This window comes from Metopolophium dirhodum, chromosome 3 (assembly GCF_019925205.1).
Source record: "Metopolophium dirhodum isolate CAU chromosome 3, ASM1992520v1, whole genome shotgun sequence".
NCBI lineage: Eukaryota > Metazoa > Arthropoda > Insecta > Hemiptera > Aphididae > Metopolophium > Metopolophium dirhodum.
The window spans coordinates 7,492,456-7,516,999 of record NC_083562.1 but is presented as its reverse complement, the minus strand read 5'-3'; the positions used below and the strand labels follow the sequence as shown (position 1 = coordinate 7,516,999).

At 33.3% G+C, this 24,544-nt stretch overlaps 1 protein-coding gene across 1 annotated transcript in view; it reads left to right on the top strand.

The window, feature by feature from the left end:
• The window catches only part of LOC132940265 (neurogenic protein mastermind-like), a 35,254-nt gene extending 17,149 nt beyond the window's left edge, over nucleotides 1-18,105 (top strand). Inside the window, exons 3-8 of the mRNA XM_061007757.1 lie at nucleotides 8,913-10,445; nucleotides 13,580-13,879; nucleotides 13,967-14,159; nucleotides 14,225-14,575; nucleotides 14,671-14,888; nucleotides 15,022-18,105. Coding sequence (XP_060863740.1) covers nucleotides 8,913-10,445; nucleotides 13,580-13,879; nucleotides 13,967-14,159; nucleotides 14,225-14,575; nucleotides 14,671-14,888; nucleotides 15,022-15,591 — 3,165 coding nt within the window. The 3' untranslated portion in view covers nucleotides 15,592-18,105. The remainder of the gene's footprint in view (nucleotides 1-8,912; nucleotides 10,446-13,579; nucleotides 13,880-13,966; nucleotides 14,160-14,224; nucleotides 14,576-14,670; nucleotides 14,889-15,021) is intronic.
• The last annotated feature ends 6,439 nt before the right edge of the window (nucleotides 18,106-24,544 follow it).

The window sequence follows — 24,544 nt, the reverse complement described above, 5'->3', positions numbered from 1 at the left end:
ATTTAACGTTCTGATTTTAAATGCTTATTTTTCTTATTAATTAGGTAAGCCACTAGAAAACAATTTTTAGTGCTTACTTATAGTCTTTGTTATGGGTTTAAGTGCATTGAGTGCTCTCGTATTTTGTGCTTTTTTAGGGCTATACGCCATTATACTATAATCTCTGTCCCAATATAACAATAATAATATTGTGTAATAACAATACGCATGTTGTAGCACAGAAGAGTAAACGCACACGACTATTACACAAGTCGTCCGTATCCCTTGCACCGCGCGTTACAGGTATATCGAAACGATCCATAACATTAAAATATACTTCGAAATCTGTCGATTTACGTCATACTCAAACCGTCGTCGTCGGGTTGAAATACGTACGAAGGTAGACGACGAAATAATTATACTATACGTCTGCATCTCAGGTATGCGGCTGTTGTACGGCCGTACGGGTAAATAACAAAATACGACGGAATGTTTCTCTTCTCCACCGTCGGTGTGTGGTTTTACCGTGTACAATAAAATAATAGTATAATATCATATAGGTACCCTCTTCGGACTTTGGTGGTGAAGAGGTGTACTATATAATATCTGCGCGTGCGCGTGTTTATGTGTATTCCCTTTGTCGTCGTTATAATATATTATTATGCGTACGGGCGCGCGTATGTGTGTGTGTGTGTGAGTTATTATTATTATTATTATTATAATATATTATAGTCGTATTTTATGGCGCGCGTACTGTACCCGTAGCAGTATTGTATGCGTGCGCGCGCGGCGCTCTCTCCGTATATTGTACGCCGACGGGAAGGGGACCGACACACGGTATACAGAGCGATCGTGTTCGCGGCAACCCGTCGTCGTCGTCGGCAGCACTCTGTGTGCACACATATTATCCTCGTTAATAGGTGGGGGTCAAAGGGTGCCAATATTGAATATCCGCAGCTGCAGCTCACTCCGCCACACACATCCCCTTCAATATAATACAATAACGCGGCGTTCGTTTTTATTGTTATTCGTCACCGCCATCGTTTTTCTGTCCGTCCGTCCGTCTGCGTGTGCAGCGTGTCTGCGTGTGCAGTGTGCACCGTGCATTCAACAAGCCCTCGTAATAATAATATGAAATTTCTAGAAGAAGAAATAATAATAATAATATCAATAATGTTACAATCCGATCGCCGTGCATGTAAATAATAAATTTCCACAAGACAGGTGCCACCAGTCGATGATTATTTTCTCGTTTTTCGGACGCAATACACGCTAAAAAAAGTGTAATTCCGTTTATTCCCCGCCCTAGTGTACCGTTTCGCCAAATTTCGATTCGAAACAATTTAATAATATCATATTATAAATATTGCGGCGTACTAATATATGTACACAAGTGTGCGCGCATAATATAAATTACTATGGATTTAAAAAATGAAATGAAATTACGTTGCGCGCTGCGGCCGAGGTTGCGACACACTCATAACATTATACACGAAACTGTGCGACGATCAAGGCACGTGGGGGTGGTGGGGAAGTGTCGCAACTGTGTTTAAACAGTCCGAGGTTAAAAGACAATAACTGCACGGTGTTTGGAAGAGAAAATAACGAATTTTGTAATTTTGCGTACGATTCTCGTTCAAATAATAATAATATAATAATGTATATAATCTTATATAGGACTTAAATAGGTATTTTAAGTCGGAATGATGACGTCGATGCAGAATGTAAAAAAAAATATTACGTCTGTTTGACTTTTAAGCGGAAAACAAATATTACGTGGTCCTACATATTGTTGTGCTTGTATTTAAATTTTCCCGATTGGCCAATCCGTGGTAGCTGTTATAGGTACCCGTTTGAGAGATACAATTATTGTGTTAACCTTTGTACTTGTCTGTATAATGTATATAATACATTTTCGAGCGCGTACTCCCCTCACTGTTGAACGCGAAAAGCCACTCGGTGGCGCGGCGGCTGCGGTCCCTCTCGATGATACCTACTTTACCAGTTTAGTAGTGTACTTACTATCCCCGTTCTCGTCATCCCCACAAATATAATATTATCAAGTGATATCGTTTAATTGTAAATTTCGCTCACACAATACTACAATAGTCGACGATTTATTTTTATATACACGAAAACTGTGAAGATTTCCATAAAGAGTATCTTATGTGTACACCAAGTTTTAGCACTAGTCAAGTGTTACTATTTAAGGAACGGTTTTATCTGTCGTAACTCGATTATTATTATGTAGTATTTACGCATTGGCGTGGAAAACAACATGCGCGGGAGTATGAAACAATTATTTTAAAACGTATATAGAAACATTAAGAATGTTATAGAGGATTAAAAGTAGCCTCGATAAATCCCCTTTAGCTCTTTAAGATTTAAATTGCGGTCTGATATGCGCGGTTTTCTATAAGTACTTCTATAATGTAATCGATATTACATGCAAATTATGTTTAGGAAACTATCGATATGTAATGTTCAGTCGTAGTTTAAAATAATTAACTGGCATCAGTTCTCATTTTTCCTCGATTCTATAGACGGTTACGAACGAAGCTTTTTTTTTATAAACATCTATGCATTAGATAAACAGCGTGTACGAAAATATAATCCCGCGAAAATGGCAAAACTCTAATAATAATCGATGATCATATTGATTGTAAATACAATCATATAATCTATATAGTATATATTTTAAAAGTCTCGGACACCAAGTTTCTTAGTTTCGTATCGCATTAATAAATTATTTGAATATTATGATATTATGGAGTAAAATCGTATTAAGGTTTTCCACTGATGTAGTTGGTTGTGGGTAGTCAATAATTATTATTTATAATTAACTACTTAATATTAATTTTTATAATCTTGATTCTTGAATAATATAATATGCAAATATACTATCAACTACGATATTATTCGTATAATCGTATCAGATTTTAGCGACCAGAAATAAGTTAACGGTATGTAGGTACCTACTAAGAAATTTATATCGTCTCGTACGCACATTGAGCATATTGCGCAGGTACCTTTCTCCTGTGTTAATCTTAATCCCATTTCTATTTATCGCCGACGTTGCTGCTGCTGCCTCATTTACCGTTGTAGGTTTATTTTTTTAGTTTAGATTAGTCCAATATTATACCTATTTACTAGTTATTTGATCTTGATATCGTGTACAGTATTTTTTTTCAACCATAATATTTAATCAAGTATTTTAGATTCTGAGTGAAACGATGAATGTATTGATTTTACAATGATGTGTGTTTTTTTTTTTATTTTTTTTTTTTTTTATTTTTTTATTTTTGTGTCTGTGTACACGATAAGTAGTCGAAATAATGCTTCGATTTTCGACTTCAGTATCTTGTTCGATGGGAAAGTGAATATCGTTGGTGCATTGGGGAGGTCAAAATTTTAATTTCCCAGTAGTTTTCAAAAGCGATGTGAAAAACAAAAGAAAAATTAAGGAAAAACGGGAATTTTTACGCAAAATCGATTTTTAACAAAATCGATTTTGGTTATTGGTGTAACTCTAAAACAAATGACCGTAGATGCATGAAATTTTCACTGGTTGTTTATATTTGCATTTTCTATACACAATACAATTTTGAAAATAATTTGACTTTTTTTGAACTGTTTACGGACATTGTCAGTTTTCAGTTTTTTTAAATTTTTTTTCTATAAATATCAATAAAATTTTATTTTTTGGGTAAAAAAGCTTGAAAATTTAATAGAAGGCTCCTAGGTTATTGTTTCAAAGGCAGATGAAAAAAATTAAAAATCCTTAGTCACAGTTTTTTTTTATACACGTTTAAAGTTCAAATCTTGAAAAAATACGGAAAAATCACGAAAATTTGCAAATTATTTTGAGTTAGAAATTCATAAAAAATTTTCTTTTTAAATCTAAGATTTTAAAATCTAATACAAGATTCCTCATAAGTTTGTCTAACTTTATCAAAAAAAAAATTTCTACAAGAAAGTCAAATTAAATTTTTATGAGCGTTTTAAATTCATATTTTTACAACATTAGATATTCACTCGATTTCTCATGTACCGATTTCCTTATTTTCTTGTAATTCAAAAACGAATAACTGTAGATACATGAAAATTTCACTGAATGTTTATATTAGCATTTCCTATACACCATTCAATTTTGAAAATATTTTGACACTTTTTGAGCTGTTTACGGGCATTTTCAGTTTTCAATTTTTTTAGTTTTTTTTTCTATAAATATCAATAAAGTGTTATCTGTTGGGCCAAAAAGTGTAAAAATTTAATACAAGACTCCTGATATATTTTTACAATAGCAGTTGAAAAATATTGAAAATACATAGGCACAGTTTTTTTTTATAAGCATTTAAAGATCAAATTTGGACAGAATTTATCAAATTTATAATTTAATAATTATTTTGTAGTTAAAAATTTATAAAATGTTCAACTTTTATAGCTAAGGATTGAAAATTGAAAACAAGGCTCCACGTAAATAGGTTATTTATAAATTACTTTATTCACAATAATATCATCAAATATACTTGGTAATATCATAGGCTGACTGACCGTTTTCGCTCAGAATCGTTTTTCTTATACAATGATATTATATCATTGAATTCAAATTTAACACCATCCATTACAGTGACCCACTTGTAACCTACTGTACAGCAGAGCGACATCCACTTATCCACCTTTTTTTAATTTGTATAGGTATATATATAGGTTTATATTTTGGATTTTAAAAATAAATTTTTCACATATCTGTAAAATTTAATTAACTTTCATTATCAACCAATTGAATTTGTTTCATTTTGGAGACTTTTTAATGTCTGTACTTAGTATAAATTGTCTTAGTAGCAGTATTATTATTATATTATATTGATAAAAAAGAAATAAATAAAAATTAAAAAGTTAAAATTATTCAAAAGTTTCGCTAATGTATTTTTGCTTTAATATTTCTGTAGGTACACCCACCAATTCGATTAGCATTTAGCAGACATCTATTTTATATTTCATATTTGGTATTCATATAGCACTATTCGAATTACACATAACTGGTCAATACCAATTGGAAAGCAAATATACCCGAGGTAATAACATTGACGCCTTTACAATAATCTCTATAATAATTATATAGTATTGACTGTTGTGTAAATATCGACATTTTTAGAAGAAAATTTCAATTCTAACCACTGCGTGTTTATGTTACAATCTAGTAGGTAATATTTTTCGTGTGGTGTACGTGTTCGAGTAAACTTGAATAAACATTAATATTTAATTTGATGAACGACGTTACTATGGTAAAACTAACTTTTCCACCGAAACCATTTTCTTCAAATTCTCTTCTTTTACCCTTTTATTTCAATTTGTTCATTTCATTTTATTTAAGTTTTTTTCTTATTGTAATGATGGTCAATTAATTTCAAATACTGTCATGAACAGCACTTGCCAAGACTTTTAATTTTATATCACCCGAATAGAAAGAAGTTTCGTCGTAGGCAATTAAAGAAATGACAATTCTAAAGAATATCCATTTATATCCAAATGGCTCATTATAATATAACATCGTAGTATACGTTGAGTGAATATATATTTTTTTATTAACGTTCACTTATGGTATAGACTTAAGTTATGTAGTTTTAAAATGATTTAGTGTGCGGGTATAACATTATAATATTAACTATTAGCTAGCCGCTCATCAGACACAAGTACGTGTTAATTGATTTGTTTCATTTTGTCAATAGATAAATGTTATATTTTTATTAATCTATAGCTGCATCATTTACGTAATTAAATCTAATATTTTTTTCTTCCTTTGATAAAAGTTGAGTTTAATAATTTGATAGATGTTTCGATGTTATTGGCGCCTGATTTTTTTTTACAATTTGTAGATTTTTTATTTATATTGATTTTTGTTTGTTTAAAATACTTCAATTGCGTCCACTTATCGCGTCATTTGGACAACGTACATGTGTGATCTCGAATCCCGGTGTAGGCGGGTGCTATAAATATAATACTGTGCAGTGAAGTCCGCGCATTGTGTGTGAAGCTGCTTTGTATAAGCTACCGCCTCGTCAAGAAATCAGAATAGAAAAATTAGCCATCGATGATAGTAATCACAGTTTTAAACGACTGAAAAATAACCTGCTTCCGCGCTTGGAATAAAACAAAGGACATAATTGATAAAGACCCGTTTTCCAACTAGACACGTCATATTTCTCTGATTTTCTTTTTCTGTCATTCATTTTTGCTCTACTCCCTATATACATATTATAGCATAAATTGATTTCGACTTTTATCGAAGTGTTTTAATGTGGACGTTTCACGGTCGCGCGAAAGCAAACCGATGCCTAGTGCGCCAGCGTGTCCTCTCCCTGACGCAGTCTCTCTTGCCCGACGCCGTCGTTGAATGAGTGGTGGCGGCGGCGGCGGCGGCGTCAATATGCGTAATTGGACGGCGCGCCGTGTAGGCAACAGTTACACCCGCGGTCCGGCGGCGGGGTGGTTGTCTCGGCAGCGATATGTGGCGTCGCGTGGGTGTAGTGGTGACGGTGGTGGGTAACGGTGGTGGTAGTGATGGTGCGGTGGCGGCGGTGGTTATAGGAGACGTCGACACACGGCCGATGCGCACAAGACGCTTGCGCTGTCCCGCGAGGAACGACGACGACGACGACGCCGGACGGACGGACCACATGACGCCACACGTGTGGTGCCGCGTGTATAAAGTATAAACTGTAAGGCACGCGTCGTTTTTTTTTTTTAATTTAAATGGAATTTCCGCGAAAACATGTCGAGAGAAAATCCATTAGCGCACCAATGAAATGGCGTCTCCGTCGCGTAATCGTGTTTGTATAATACTATATAAAATAAAATATATCTGGTATATATACGAGACGATATAGATCCCCCGAGGAGACCGGAAAAAATATTGATGAATCGTGCGACACGTCGATCGTTTTCGGTCTGTCGATCGATGTTAGACCGTTTCAACGGCTGACGGGGACTATTGGATATTACGGGAGTCGGGAAATTAAATTCGTTTCGATATTCGTTGTAGCAAAATATTATATACGTGAACGGGATTTGGCCCCGTCAGGCCTATATATATATATAAATATAAAATATATATGCACACGCGCGGTCGCTCGCGGGGTGAGTGGGGTTGGACGAACGGACGGACGACGGCGACGACGCCACCGCCGCCGTATATACATAAAGACGGAAAGCTCCGCCGCCTCCGTCGACCGGTATTGATTAACCCTCTGCGCGGCGTTACTATGTTGTATATGTACATAATATAGTGTGTATGTGTATATATATGTATATAATATATATTTACACACATATATATATATATTATATATAATATAGTATATGGTGTGTGTGTGTGTGTCATTCGCGACGACTATTACACATGCTGAACGTGTATTTATAATAACACAGTGTTATGATATTATTATATACACGCTAGAAATAAAAAAACGAACCTTCCAGCGAGGTAACGGTCATACTTAGCGTGTATGTGCAGTGTCCGAATGAATATGCGAATTCTTACCGTGTATGACCTACTTATGTTATATATATAAATATATATATGTGCAAAAATTGTGTGTAAGAGAGAAAGACTTAATCAGAATTATCAGTTATAATATATTGCCTATAAGTATATAAGTACCTGATAATTCCGATTAAGTCTTGTGCTGATACGACTGACTGTACCGCGGTTTGTTTGAAAAACCATTCATGGTGCCGAAATATGTTTACGCGCAAAAAAGTTCCCGCCAAAGTTATGATCGATATCAATTAAGTCACACTCCGTTTAATCGACACCAGACGACTGTAGAATAATTTTATTTACACATACGTACTATAAATATTAAAATATGCTTAAAATTATTTCTCATTCCAAAATGTTAGTATTTTCGTATATCTAACAAAAGCAAAATTATAGATTTTCATTGTTTCATCAGGATTTTTCGTGTCTTGTATTTCTCGGTCAGAGATATGAGGGCAACCGTAAGAAATTGACTTACTAGAAAAAAAATTGTATGCAAGCTAGCCACCGCTGCCTCACTATCCCGGTGCAGGTTGATGACCGTTTAACAGCTCTGGTGCTACCGGTACGCTATTAGTATAATTATAAAACAATCGTCCTCTGGTGTGTTTGCCCAGTAGTTCAATAATGTCTATCCAAACATAGTTAACTAGCGATTAAACTCGTATCGGAAAAAAAATTTAACATTTACACTAGAATAATATGTGTCCTAAAATGTGAGCCAAGTGTTATGTCTGGTATACCTAACTGTTGTGTACGATAGTGTCCATTTGCCACACCGGCGTTTCGACATTCGACTGAAACACTATATATAGGTACCTAATAACATTGTGTATATACGATTGCGCGGGAACAGTACATAGGCAAGTGACAAAAAGTAGGCCAACATTCTTTGGCGTTTTGCATAACTCGCCTCAATCATTAATTAAATCTCGCTTTTCGGTCACAATATAAATATATATGTTTATATTTAAATATCTCGACGACTAAAACATTGATGGATTAATTACGGGTTTTAGGTTTTGTATATTATATGCATATGCATATGTAATTATTACATTCGTATAGAGAACGATACGTCGTCGTCTTCACTCCCCCGACGACGACCACGACGACCGTTCACGGTGAAAGTAGTATTATTACGCTATTATAGTATAATAGAATAATAGTAATATATTTATACATGTCCTTTGTGTCACGTTCCGGAACTGCCAAATAACAAGAAAAAAAACTTTCGAACTTTTATCACCGTACAGTATTTTGTCTGAACAATACACGCGCACATACACACACACACACACACACACACACTCACACACACAAATTATGTGTAATATATACAAGCTGTAAATTGTAATCGGTTTTTAAATTATTTTTTCTATTTTTGCAGAAATTCGGCACCAAGAGACCTTCCAGTGAAGACATGGATGGGTCAGACGGCGTATACCACGATGGTATGCCAGCACCTCCCAAGTGCGTACCTATTCCTTCGTGCGGTAACAATGGAGTCGGTGGTGGCCCTCAGCAGCAGCAGCAGCAACAGCAACAGCAGCAACAACAACAACAACAGCAGCAGCAACAACAGCAACAACAACAACAACAACAGTCTCCCCATGCCAAAAACGACGCGAGTAATAATGCCAAGTTTAGCGTGAAAATCGTGCAGGAACTCGAGTTTAGCACCAGCGAACACCAGCATAATGCTCAGATCTCCACCAACCTGACGCTGACGTCGGTCAACACGTCAGTGCAGAGCGACGTTACCACGAAACAGTCGGCAGGCGGGGGTCCTGGTGCGGGTGGCGGTACGGTGCCTACCGCGTCTGGCGGCGGTGGAATTCCACCTGGAAGTGCAGCGGGGGCGCCCGGTCCACCAACTGATCACACGATGCATGAGTGCAAGCAAGAGCAACCGGACCTGATGGACTTCCCGGGCGATGGTGACCTAAACGACCTGTCTTTCATCAACAACGACACCAACGAACCCATATTGGCCGTCGACACGGACACGCTGACCGAGATCATATCGGATCTTAACAGCGAGGGCATCACGCCGGCCGACTTTAACCAGGTGGACCTGTGCGACAAACGGCCCATAAAGACAGAACCTGATGCCAGGTGCACACCACCGGTTAAGTCGCCGTATGACCAACACCATCAGCAGCAGCAGCAGCAGCAGGTACACCAACAGCAGCAACACCAACAACAGCAGCAGCAACACCAGCAGCAGCAACAGCGAGGTGGCGGCGGTGGAAACAATAATTATTCGAATTGTGTAGCCGCCGAGACGCTAAAACAGTTGGCTGAACAGCACAACAACCAGCAGCAGAGGCCAGACAAGTGCGGTTACGATTTCCCTTACCAATCACCCGGTTCCGTGCCTGACTTTATACACTCGCCCAGCACTCCCGTGGGCACTCCCAACCCGAACGGTTACAACATGATGTCACCCGTTAACTCCATGTACCACCAGCAGCAACAACAGCAGGAAAAGCAACAGCAGGAGAACAACAACTATTACCATCCTCAGGAACAACCAAAGCCGAGGATGAAGCAACAACAGCAGCAACAACCCCAACAGCAACAGCAACAACAACAACAGCAGCAGCAGCAGCAGCAACAACCGACGGTGGCGGCGCAGCGACTACAGAAACAACAACAGTTGCCACCGCCGCCCGTGTCCCAACAGCAGCAACAGCAACCCCTCCAGTCGCCCCAGTCCCGATACAACCAGTATAACGGACATGGAAGTCCTCAGTATCCCGTGTCGGCGGCTCGGAGGATAACGCCGTCACCGGGCGCAGCTTCGGCTGGCGTCCTGTCCCCGCAGCAGCCCAACGCCGCCAGTCCAGACGTAGTGGCTAGCTCGTTCCAAATGTCCCAGTCCCAACAAGTTCACGTCAGTCAACAAGGCCAACAACAGGTAATAAACGTTCTTCTGAAGTATGGATAATACTGTTTTACAAATTAAAATGTTCCACATGGCAAATTTGTGTTCAGTATAGTTTCAATTTTGCACAGTAAACTTTTATAATATAGCGATTAACCTATTATCAGTCTTAAAGGTAGAAACATTAGGTATGTGTGTTTTATCTTAACGTTTTCACGAATTTTTAATATTTAAGCGAGTTATAAGTTTTTTTTTAAATTGTAATATTTTACATACTCGTAATTCATTTTAAAATAACAATATCATAAAAACCCACGAGAAAACACACCTTCAAGTTTGATAATTCTGGCCAATTCTTCTATTCTAAAGGATTTTAGTTTTTACACAAAATTGGAACTGTTGAACCCTATGTGGGTGTGGCATCTTCTTTAAAAATTTTTATAGCAATATTTTCTCAATATTAAAATATTTGTCGACGTTATTATTTCGGTTCTAACTTTGTCAATTTCGCGTCGGCCTCGGTACCAGGTCTACAAATTTTTCGTTAAAAAAACTACGGCCGTCGGTGAACTCTTTAACGCCGTCTAGATTTAGTATATACTATTATGTGGTGTAAACCATTATAATATGGTATTTCTGTAGTTCTGTCCACTACGAAAACGATTAAGATCATATTTTGTCGTCGTCGTATAATTCTATTAGGTATACTTTTCGTTCGAGTGGTGGTCCATGTGTACATTATATAATAATATTGTTTTGTTCATGTACGGTGTGTTGTGTTGTGTTATCCACTCGAAAGTCATATTATTATCGATATAACATCGCGGTGGTTCGAGTGGGCGAAGCGTTGTGTGTATTCGTCCTGTACCTCTTCAATCCGCACGCGTTTCTCTCTTGTCGCCTCTCTCCCACATCCGCTCCTGTCGTACACACATCTCACTCCGGAGCTGACCATATATATTCCATAATGTTTTCCAAAGTATATTTGGTGTACGCGCGTGTTGTGTATCTCGGGCACACGAGGCAATGCCGTCGCGTACGGCGAATCATGCGATGTTATTCGTGTGTACGCTATGTGGTCTGTGTGTATTATTTTTTACTTCTAGTCCACTTCCTGTGTCGGCTTTCTCCTCTCGGATGAAGTAACAGCAGTTATTCAACGCGCGAGAGAGAGAAAAATAGTTCACGTTTCGGCCGTGCTAATGTCTACTCGCGTCGATGTCGCCGTCATCGTGACTTCGGCACCAGTGATGGAAGGAGAGAACGTAGTGATGTGATGTGGGAGGGGGCACTCGGCAACACGGCACTTCGTTTTCTCTCTCTCTCCCGTCGCACCTCGCTCTTTATAGTCCCTCGTTCGATTAGGATTATTAGCTTAATTATTTTGGCCTAAATAGTTTGGCCGTTAAAAAATTAATATTACTAAAGAAAAAACCTCTGGTCCAACGGCCGCCGTGTCGCCGACACGTGTGTGCGTTATAAGCCTATCAAAAACCCAGTTTAACATGCGTATGTACTACGTATAGGACAAGACTCGCGCGGGGGCCGTGTCCGTGTGCATAATGGTTTTTTAATTAAATCCAAGTGTCATCCGAGTGGTGGCGGAGGCGGCGGCGGCGGGTGTGTGTGTGTGTGTTGGCAACAGTGTAATATTTGTAACGCGCGCGTTATTATGCGCTCGCGGTGTATACTCGCGCGGGTACCGTCACTGCCATCACCACCAGTCACCAGTCACCACCACCACCACCGCCACCACCTCCACAGCCGTCGATGGCTTATTATGCAAGACAATGTCGACTTCCTGCATTTATTTATTATAATAACGCGACTACCATTTGCTGTTGCGTTCAGGAATAAAAAAAAATTATACACGCGATTAAAAATAATAATTTTATAAAACTGTCGGTCGAAAATCGTCGTTCCTACCTATAACTCCAACACCGCTCGTCCGTTGACATAAATTAACAGCGACATTCAAGGATAATAATTATCCGGCGGAATAATATCGAAACCCATACAGATACTTATTTTTTTTTTCCATCTTTTATTAATTCTCACAGGTGTGCAATACATAAAAAATAATAATTTTCTATTCCTGTCCTTGATGTGGTGTGGCGACGATCGGTTCCATTAAAAAAGCGCGCGCGCGTTTTTGATCGAAAACGCATTATTAAGGACCTCTGGTGGTAGTGGTGGTAGTCGTCGTTCGCTCTCCTTTACCGCCCCTCCGTTATATCATTATTGTTACTATTGCCCGCGTTCTAGTTAGGATACAAACCGGAAACATTTCTTTCCATTTTTTCCCCTTATATAACATAGTACAATATTATATTGTCTTTCGCCCAATGATTATTGCAATTCGGTCGTTGCGTATTATAATAGTAATAATATAATAGGTATTAATCAATATATTATTATTATATTTTATTGCATTTTCTTATTTCGAACGCCGTTGGTTTAGGTTTGATATTATAACGTTATACGCATAATGTAATAAAATTATTTGTTTTTGTCGAGTAATAAATAATAATCACTGAAACAAATAACAATATTGTTTCAGTAATAGCGTTTACGTACGTGGTACGTGGCGTAATTTAGAGCCTTGTTATTATTAGTCTTCCTTTTATTTTTAATAACGCACACACATAGCATACGATTAGTTTAAAATGAAAACTAATTATAAGAGGACCATTAAACCTCGCCCCGTTCAATTATTTACGGACGAATGGTAAACTTCTATTAGGTACGGTGTACACCAAAACGTTTGACACTGTTATCCTTGTGTGTTTCAACAAGACATTGTTGCGATTCAAAACTATTGACTCATGAAATTTGAATAAAGTTTGGACAATATTGACACATAATAGATTTTTTTCAGCTATTAAACGAAATTGTGATAGTGTGGCTATTGTTCATCATATTTTGGTTTCGTTTTCAAGTTATCATTTTTGAAAATTTGTTCAATAGCTGTTCGTCGAGACGTGTAAAATCAACATTAGGTGATGTGTATTAAAAATGAAATTTACCATTCCAATCGTTGATCCAAATGTTCGTTTGTAATATAAATAACATTAATGATTTTAGTTGTTGTTATAACAGGTGGTTTAACACATTAACTGTGTCATGATGTCCTTATTGAGAAACTAATATTATGTTATTTTTTGTAGGCTTTTGGTCAAGGGCAGGCCATCCAAGACAGACTTATGACCAGCGCTTCAGTCGCTTCGACAACAGCACCAAATTGTGGTGCGCCCATACAGCAATACTATAACACCAACTGTGGAGACAACAGACAACAGTCCTATATGCATATGACCCAGTCACAGAGTATGACATTCTCACAACAGCGTGCTAGATTGCTCAGTGCAGGAGCCAGTCCAACTAATATTCGACCACCAACTAATGTACAGCAGCCCAATATGAATAACGAACATCACATGTTACCTCAGCACATGAACAGGACACCTGTATGTATACATTGATTATTTTTATAATTTATTACGTTCTAAACGTAACTTGTATTTAATTTAATTTACATTCTTATATGTATTTAGAACCAGATGAATATGATGGGTCCTGGTGGATGTCGACCACCTCCTCCTGAATACAAACTAAACGTCGCCCAAAATATGGGTATGTGCCAAACCCAGTTTCCTGCACAAGGATACATGCCATCAGCCCGTCAGTCTTTACCACAAGGCGCTCAATCTAGACGACCTATACAACAACAACCTATTCCACCTTCGGGTAAGAAAACACTTTATTTTTTATAATGTGTATGAACATCAGTTAAAGATTTAATTTCATTTTAGGACCTATGCTACGATCACAAATGGCTAATACTGGCGGTGGCGGTCCAATGGCTGGTGGCTACGATCGTAGTATGTCATCAGTTCAGAGAAATATGATGTACCCTGGCTCAGGGAATCTTCAACGACCACCAAATGTCACACCAAGTTCAGAAGCATTTGACAGTGATTGGCAACAACTGTTAGCAGCAAGGCAACAACAACAGCAACATCAGCAACAACAACAACAACAACAACAACACCAACATCAACAACAGCAGCACCAACAACAACAACCACATCAACAACAACAACAACCACAACCTCACCAGCACCAACAACATCAATTTAGACCCACAGTTACCCAAGCTTCAAGTAATTACTTAAACTAATATATTAATGTTGTCGATACTAGTCAATAATAGTATTTATATTATTTGTCTTTTCTAATACTTGTACTTTTTTTGTAGTTGGCAATTTAAACCAACCTGGAAACACTCCAGTAAACAATATTGGTGCAGGTTATGGTGGTGCTAATCCAAATATAAATACTTGCCAAACAGGGCCGAATAACGTTCATTTGATGGCTGGACAAATGCAGCACATGTCTGCTAGAATGGGTAATGGACAGCAAACTATGACACAGCAACAACATGCCAATATTAGTATGCAGTCACAAAATAATCAAGTAATTAATGTTACTATTATATCTATATCATATCCCCAAAACTACATTTTTTATAAACGTTAACAAAATTCAAAACTTACCTATGAAGATAACCGTGATAAAAAAATAATTATAATCTTAACTATGTTTTCAGATGTCGGTAAATCTTCAGATGTCCCAAGCAATGAATGTTAAAATGGGCGGAGGTGGCCAGAGTCGTATGACTACTAATGCACAGATGGTTCCTCAACAACCTCAACAACAACAACAACCTCAGCATTCACCACATCCACAACACCCACAACACTCTCAACATCCACAACATCCACAACATCATCATCAACAACAACAGCCTCAACCTCAGCAGCACCCGTCCATGATGCGAGCAGCACAGCAACAACAGTCATTCACCCAACAGCAACAACAGCAAGCAACAATGAATACTGGAAATCCGTATCAGCGTAACATGGCTTCTGGCTACGGAGCAAACCCACATCAGCAGCAGTACCAGCAGACAAGCACAACAATGCAACCTGCACCCGTTGCAAATCCAACAACTATGCTAAACACTAACAATGGATTACCGTCCCGTAACTCATTTAGTCCCAGTGATTTCAATTTTGATTTCCTCGATCAGCCACTCGCTAATGATAGTAAGAATGGTTTTAACAACAAGCAACAGACGTTTGGTGATTTCAACTTTGATTTCCTTGATGCTCATTAAACATTTTTATAGTACCGCATTAGACATTGACACTCTGACCTAGATCGATATTTAATGCTTGTGATATTAACTATGAACTTGATCACATTGTTTTGAAAGTTGCACTACGGCCAATGTAGCTTAAATCAAAATTTACCATCTTTTTAAAAAAAACTGTTTAAGGTTATTTTTGATAAGTAAAATTTGATTCTTAAATATAATTTTTAAAAAATGTCAATAATAATTTTGTATATGATTGAACAACCATTTTTGATAACCAATACAAAGTATGTAGTCCCAGTGCAAAGGCAAAGCTACAGAGGCTGTATAAAATAACACTATTAGCCTAAAAACTTGAAAGACATATTATTTATATTGTATTTTATAACTATTTAGAAAGGTAAATGTCAAATATGACATTTTGTTCCTACTTCTCTTTTTCTTTCTCACTCTGTTTCTACTCTACAACTTACATACAATAAACTATTGTTACCACTCAATGAGTTAAAGTATTGTTTGATGGGATGTCAACAGTACATTTATTGTCATCTATATTTTCCTTTACCTGGTATAATATTATAATAAATTAATTGTAATGTGTGTTTTGAAAAAGGTACCGAGTAGTTATTATTCAATTACCTTGCACATTAAACAGGTCGTTATCTTATTTGTGAACATGCGACCAAAATAATTAACCCAAGTTACCAAATGATGGTCAGCAAAAATTGAAAATACTTAATTATGTGAAACAATATTGAAAATCTAAAAAAAGATGAAAAAATACCCATGGGGGAACAATCTCGTTTGATCTCAACTAGTTATTCTTGCATACGTTTCCAAAGCGAGTGGCTCCCTGATGATTTTCTTCTTTTTTATTTTCTTGTTGTTTTTTTTGTTTTTGTTGCCATAACAAAAATTTTACCATACAGGCTATGAGTTTGTTTAAGGTTTCAGTAAGGAACCGCCTTGTGATGGTTTTCTAATGATTATGTATTCTATAAAAAGCAAATATAATAATTACTTGAGGTTATTTTTAAAAAAAATGCGCCCAAAAATTTAAATAATTTATTTATTGTAAATAATAATATGCTTTTGAACAAATAATAATTATCATTATTATATATAAATATATATATATTATACATTTAGAATTGTTTAAATTATAACCAGTTTGGTCTGTAAAATTATTATTACTATTATTATTATTATTATTATTATTATTATTATTATTATTATTATTATTATTATTATTGTGTTGTTGACATAAAATTTAAAAAAAAATTATTAAACAAAAAAAATATATAATTTATGTATGTATGCACATATAATATATTATTCAAACTATTTTCTGTTGTATTAATAGTAATTTGTAGTTGCCGATTGATATTCTAAAATACCAAGACTGAATGTTCAACCAGTGGCTAAACACACTAAAAACATTTTTCATTCTTTAACAATAATAAATAATAATCATCAAATTATTACACTGTAAGTATAAAAAAAATTGTTCTGTGTGCTTTGCCACTAGTATTCAGCCTGTTTATGATTTTTTTCTTGTAAAAATGTCCAAAACAATTTTTAATATTAATACAAATGCAATAAAAATTGAGTGTATGTTTGTGTATGTGTTTGACAGTTAATTTCATATTGTTTTAAATTATTATTCGGTGCCCAATTTTTTATTTTTATACAACAAAATGAAGAATATTTTTTAAATGTGTATACCAAGCAAAAAAAAAATATTAACCATAAATTTGTTATGTAAAGTGTTTTTTTGGTTTTAAATGAAACCTAAGAGAATAATAATTTTTTTTATATATAAATATATAATATTGTTGAGTCAATTAGTCTGTAGTACCGTGACAATTATGAACACCAATTTGTTTTTTATTTTTTACATTGTATGACTTATATTAATTTTAATTATTATTATTAATTTGTTTTCGTCTTGTGTCGCTATAAATCTTGTTCTAGACGTATAAAAAAAAGAAAATAATAATACCACTGACAATCATTATTATTTTTTTTCTTTTTATATTATAATTAAAGAATTTATTATTTCCAACATTTTTCACTGTTTAATTTTTGTTTATCTTTTTTAATTATTATTTTTTTTCTGGTGCGCTTTTCTTGATTATTATAAACTAAATAAAAAAATATTAATATTATATAGTAAATTAAATATAAATAATTATTATATACATTATATACATATATATTTCCATATATATATGTATGTGTGTGTGTGTAGCCTATCAATTACGCTGTTATATAGAGAGTTAAGGTTTAATAATATTTATATATCACTATTATTATACATTTATACCCAACTTAAATTGTAAGTTTAAATTATATTTAAAAAACAAGATTTCATTTGTGCTAAATACGCAGAAAATCAATTATGATTATATTATTACCTTGTACAAAAGTTAAGAAAAAACAAAACAAAGATTATTGGTTTTATGAGTAAAAATGAATGAACCGAGTTAGTTACAATTGTAGAACAAAATATAATATATGAACATTTTATATTAACTGAATTGTATTTTATTGTAGGAACTTAATACTATTTATATTTTATCCAAATCCTAATTAATGTGCTTTAATTATATTGAATAACTGGTACATTACAGAATTTTTATCTGGGTAGAGCCAATAGGAGGTCATCAATTATGAGGTCAGGTCATGCATAAATTACATTCTATCCCTCCACAAAAGAAGAAAAAAAAAATTAATATGAGAAAATTAAGTTATGTTTTTGACTCTGTAAAGGAATTTCTTGATATGTTATTTCTCTTTGACATATTTATTTTAGACAAAATGAAACAGTATACTCAGTATTTAGTATGGACTTATCAAAAAAATCATTGTACTTCGTACATCACTAATTATTATAAACACAAGTAGGTCGTAGATATGATAAATTATTATATAAAATATGTAGTATATTATAGTTAATAACTTATTTCTGTGTATCTATAGTGAACTATTGTAATTTTATTTAGCTTATGAAGCATGAGTACATGACCTAATTAATACCTATGTTGAAGGTATGGCTGGTGGTAGGATAATGGCTAAATTTCCAAATATGAACCTGTGCGGACCACACTCCCTTCAGACCTTCTTTGATTCAACATTTTTGTTTTCAATTATTAAATCACTTAAACCTTATATTTATTATTGCTGTTAAAAATTAAATTGGTATTACATAAAAATAATGTGTAGGTTCTTAACTTATATTGTTATTGCACTAAATTTATAAGTATCAAAATACTGAATGTGGATGCTTACTTAATCTCAGTGTGTTGATAATCATATCATGAAACATTGAAACGTACAAATGATTTCTATATAATTATATAAACTATGATCAAAATTTGAAAAAATGATCTGACTAGTAGGTATATTAGCTTATTAGTTATTACTTATTACTATTGTAATCTTTAGGCTGTAGAACAGGAGAATCATAAAAAAAATAGTTAAGACTTAATGGGTGCCAGGTTATAGGTAGATAACACCGACCATCATCCACCCAAAGCTTACATGGCGTCCACGATTAATGATATTGATAATTTTATTTAATGGCGGTGGCGATCTCAATAGATACATCATCTTAGGGATTGGCGCCAGTGCTTATAAATTAGAGCTTAGCTGTTAAAAAATGTAATGAACCTACCTAGTACCTAGTGAATTTCAAACATAAAATTAATCTAAGTAATTTATTCTACTAAAAATATTATTAATTGTTTCAGGATTATGATGTGTTCAGTTCTGTTCAATATTATAGAAAATATGTTTATCGTTGCAAATAAATAATATCAAGAATGAACACATCAAACATATATTGTTTGTAGAGTCTGATATTGTATAACAATTATTGTGTTATCAAAAATTTTAACTAATGATTTTTAAATTTAACAGGTATACAATGTCATCAAATTTGAATTTCAAAAGTAATTAAAAAGTATATGATATGTATATAATTGACGTATTTTCGATATTTAAAAATGTCTAAAAGGGTCACTGTAATGGATGTGTTAAATTTGAATTCAATGATATAAAATCATTGTACCTATATTTTCAAGTAGGTACCCATCCACGAACAATATTATTAAATTACAACAAAATAACTAAAATCGTTATTTTTTGTTAAAACTTCAAATATGAACTTAAAAATATCTATAAAAAAACTGTAAATATATTTTTTTAATTTTTTGGTTACATAAAAATGTTATACATTTTCAATCCTTAGCTATAAAAATCGAACTTCTTATACATTTTTAACAACAAATTAACTATAATTAAATTTAAATTTAAATTTGTCAAAATAAAAAATTATGCCTATGTATTATATATCTTTAATACTTTTCAAATGCTATTATAGGTAACAAATTATGAAAGACCTTGTATTATATTGGTAAGCTTTTTAACCTAAAATTTATCGATATTTATAGAAAAAAAACTAAACAAATTTAAAATGTCATGTTTCTATAAATAGTTCAAAATTAGTCAAAATATTTGACAGAAAATGATTAAATAATTAATAAACACACGGTGAAAATTCCAAGTCTCTGTGGTCATTAATTTATGAATTATAAAAAAATAAAAATAAATAGTTTGGTGAGTATATTTTGTTGATGTACGGATAATGTCAAAAAATTTGAACTTCAAATATTCATAAAAAATTAATTTGACTTTCCGGTAAACTTTTTTTTGTTAAAAGTAAGAAAACTTATATGGAATCTTGTAGTAAATTTTCAAATCTTATATATTATGTATATTTATATAATAAGAAATTTTTTATGAATTCCTATAACTCAAATTAATTTGCAGATTTTCATGAATTTGAAGTATTTTGTTAAAATTCTTACTTCTGACGTCAGAAAATTATTGTGGATTTACGCTCAACTTTTTTTTTAATTTCCACTAAACAATAAAACTTATTATGAATCTTGTATTCAATTTTCAATTATTTTAACGGAGTCAACATTTTTTTATCGACATTAATAAAAAAAATTAATAAAAATCGAACATTTCCATTGCCCATAAATAGCTCAAAAAAGTCAAAAAATTATGAAAATCTATAGAAAATGCTAATATGAAAATCGATGAAAATGTCATGTATCTACGGTTGAAATAAGCAAAATCGATTTGTCGAGTAGGTAAGCTTTGCATTTTGCACCGTTTTTCCTTAATTTTTTTTTGGCTTTTCTCCAAGCTTTTGAAGACTACTGGGAATTTTCAATTATAACCCTTCAAAAGTACCAACTAGATTGGTTTTCCAACAGAAAAGAAACTGAAGTTGAAAACGTAGCATTCCTTCTTCTAGAAAAAATGTTTACCGACAAAAAAAATCACACATCAATACATAATTGTAAAATCAATACATTCATCGCTCCGTTTAAAACCTAATTTATTATATATTAAAATATAATAATATGTCGGTACAACATGATTGCGCCTGTCTTATCTCTTTATCTGCAAAAAACGCAACATGTTTGCGCTCTATGAAATGTAGGTGTAGTTGTCCTTTTATCAATTTTCCTTTTCAATTTTACCGGCATAGGACTGACGGAAAAATTAAATTTTTGACATGATTAAAATTTATTATATACCTCGAACTGTTCACTTCAACATCTAATTAACCAAGACCGACTGTATTTTTAAATAGTTTAACACTGTAAAATTGTTAAAAGGACAACACCTAATAGGGTTGTGTTTTTTGCTTATAAAAAGGTAACACGGCGCAATCATGTTACACCCATATATTTAGTAATATATAAGCTGACGGACCATCTCTGTCCAGAATAATCGTTTTTTGAATGCATCGAATTCTAGTTTGACGCATACATTAAAAATGTATATTGACTTACTCAATGACGAGACACGCCTACTTGTCCACTATTTTTGTAAATGATTTTTGTTTTGGAAACCAGTAACCACAATATCTATTAATATAATCTAAAAAAATTAATATTCATTTTTATGCAAAAAATTAAAAATAATTAAAACCCTTTGCTAAATAGGTATTGATCATTGAGTTAAATTTGATTTTTTTTGCAAAATCTCATAATTATGAATTATCTATAAATTGTTGTTGAAAATTAATACGAAAAAAGCCGCTTTAATTATATACGAGTAGGTGCGGGTAGACTGTGATTTTATGTGGTTTTATTCTGTTCACATAATATATTTGTGGTCCTGGATCGAACACTGTCCCTATTTATTTTATTAACAACCCGATTGAGCACAGTAAAAACGAATTGAACGTTGTCAATTTTTCGGTCTGCAGGCACCACCGCAATACCGTAATATATTACGCTTCTTATGAAATTCTCGAATATTACGCAGGTAACTTACGTTTGTACGATTATTATTTGTTATTTATACTTAATTTAATTTTTGTGATCTTTCAGATCAACTACATTAAAACGACAAAAGCGTTTGAAAATGTTCACAAAACTTATAATTCACAATTCTACAAGACGTCGCATTCACATATTCACTTGGGGTAATAATTATGATTTTTAAAGAAACTCAGGCTGAAACCGCGATTATGACAATTCGGTCAAGAGAAACTAAACAGTCATAAAAATATGAGTTTTATTGAAAGACAAATATTAATGCAACCACAATTATGGCATACAACAAATATATTTAAAAAAAATACAATTGTTTCTTATGACTTATAGCTACAATGTGTAGTTTTAATTTTTTTGCATTTTAATTAATAATACTTATTTAATATTTTGTATTTTATTTTTGAAGGACAAAAAAAATGAAATATTGTTTGGCACTTGTAGGCACTTAGTAAAACTATGTAGTAAAGGTGACAATTGTTTAATTTCAGGTGCTGAACATTAAATAGTAAATAGTTTTATGCCTTTTATGCTCTAATGATGTGTCTCCGAATATCAGTTAACACCAATGAGAATATTTAATTTGGCATTGTGTATTCTCGATACCAATAAGATTATATAAAATATATAAATTTGCACATGTCACATGGTATAATATTATTTAAATAACTAGTTAGGTATAAAATAATATATTAATATATTAGATTAGATTATGTATAGGTATTTAATATTGTATATCTATGTATAACGATCCTGGAGTGCTTGAGTCTGAAAATTCCTGAAATTTTATTTCACTCTGGAACAGAAAGAATTTATTATATAAGCTGTTTCAATGCCTTAGCCGGTATAATAATATGACACGCCAAGTTGACGCCGTTGACTATATTATTATAATGTGTTCAGCGTGGAATTCTAAGAAATACTAAATAGTTAAGTTACACTAAATGAGGTTTTTTTAAATTTATATAAAATTTGTAAGATCGTTACTTAATTTGTGTTTCTTTAAAATAGTTTTGTCTTTTACCTGTATACTCTATACTCTATAGTCTACCTATATCCGTAGCGTTCGTGTGACGTGATTATTCAATTATTGGTTACACATTTATCAATCATGAATACCTATACAAATAAATGAATTATTGAATTTAGAAAATATTATGTAATGATATTTTTGGTGTAATATTTAAGTACCTAATAAAGATAATTTATTATTATTTTATTAGCATTAAATGTACGCAATTTTTTGTTCCACTTCTATCGAGCACGCATAATATTAAAAGCTATTTCATATAGCCCATATAGGTACTAAATATACTACCTATTTATTAGTTTTATCGATGTGTTTACCACAGTACCTAATAATGTAAATTATAATGTATTTAATTTGATTTGGACATTTTTTATTGGTTTTTTTATTGTATTTTCAGCTCATAAATCATACTGTAAATGCTTATTTTATGTAATTACACATTTTATTTATTAACATACTTTTATTGTGTTTAAACTTTTAGCATTAATTTGAACTTGCAATGTTTATTAGCGTTGGCTTTGAGAAAATACATTTCTGTCTGCCCTAACAACTCTATTACATATCAACATTTATGTATATTAAGCACATTATACTATAGGTCAATAATATTAAAATGTGATATAGATAAAGCGATATTTTAATGCTTTCTGTTTATTGATAAATAAACATATACACATCGTGTAATGGGTTATTATAGTGGTGTTATTATGACATAAGTACAAGCCGGTATAGAATAAATCAACTTAAGTGATGTGCAGATATTGATCATTTTTAAAAATGAAAATAATTTGATAACAAATTACATAAATGATGCTGAGCGTTGGCGAAGAGGAGGTGCGGGGAAGTAAATAGTAAAAAAAAACAGTAAATGGTAAATTTGACCGTGACACTAAGGCCAGTTTGAGTTTTCCTGAAGATTATATATAACTTATATATTAACTACCTACTTAAATCGAGTAGCCACTGTAGGGATGTAGGTACACAGTATACCTGTGGTAATTATATACTTTGTATAAATCAAACGTGTTTTTTCTTTTGATATATTCCTAGGTATATACCTAAAATATATTTAGATCCGACTTTAATTTGCATAAGTAGTGGCCAGTAAAAATATTGTTAAAGTTAAATTTGTATGAACTCAAAACCAAAATATAAATCTCGGATATGTTTGGTTGTTGCATGTAGGCATATAGAATAAAAACCAGACGCCTCCATTTTTATAATATCATATAGGTATAGGTAATTGGATATGTCTGATTGTTGCTGCACTAAAATAAAAACCAGACGTCTCCATTTATATGATATTTCTGTAATTAACGATCGGATTTGTCTGGTTGTTGAACCAAATGACTCAGTTTTCTTTTCTGAATAACGTGCAATCAAAAACTGATTTTGACCAAATGGAGATGTTTTATTGTTGTTGATACAATAATAGGTCTTCAAAACCTATCACGAGTTTATGGCATTTTTGATATCGAAATGCTTTAAAATAGTGTAAACATCTTTATAAGTTTATTTTACAGAACTTCAAAAATATCGACAATTTATGGCCACAATTTTTATTATATGCATTTGTATTTTATGT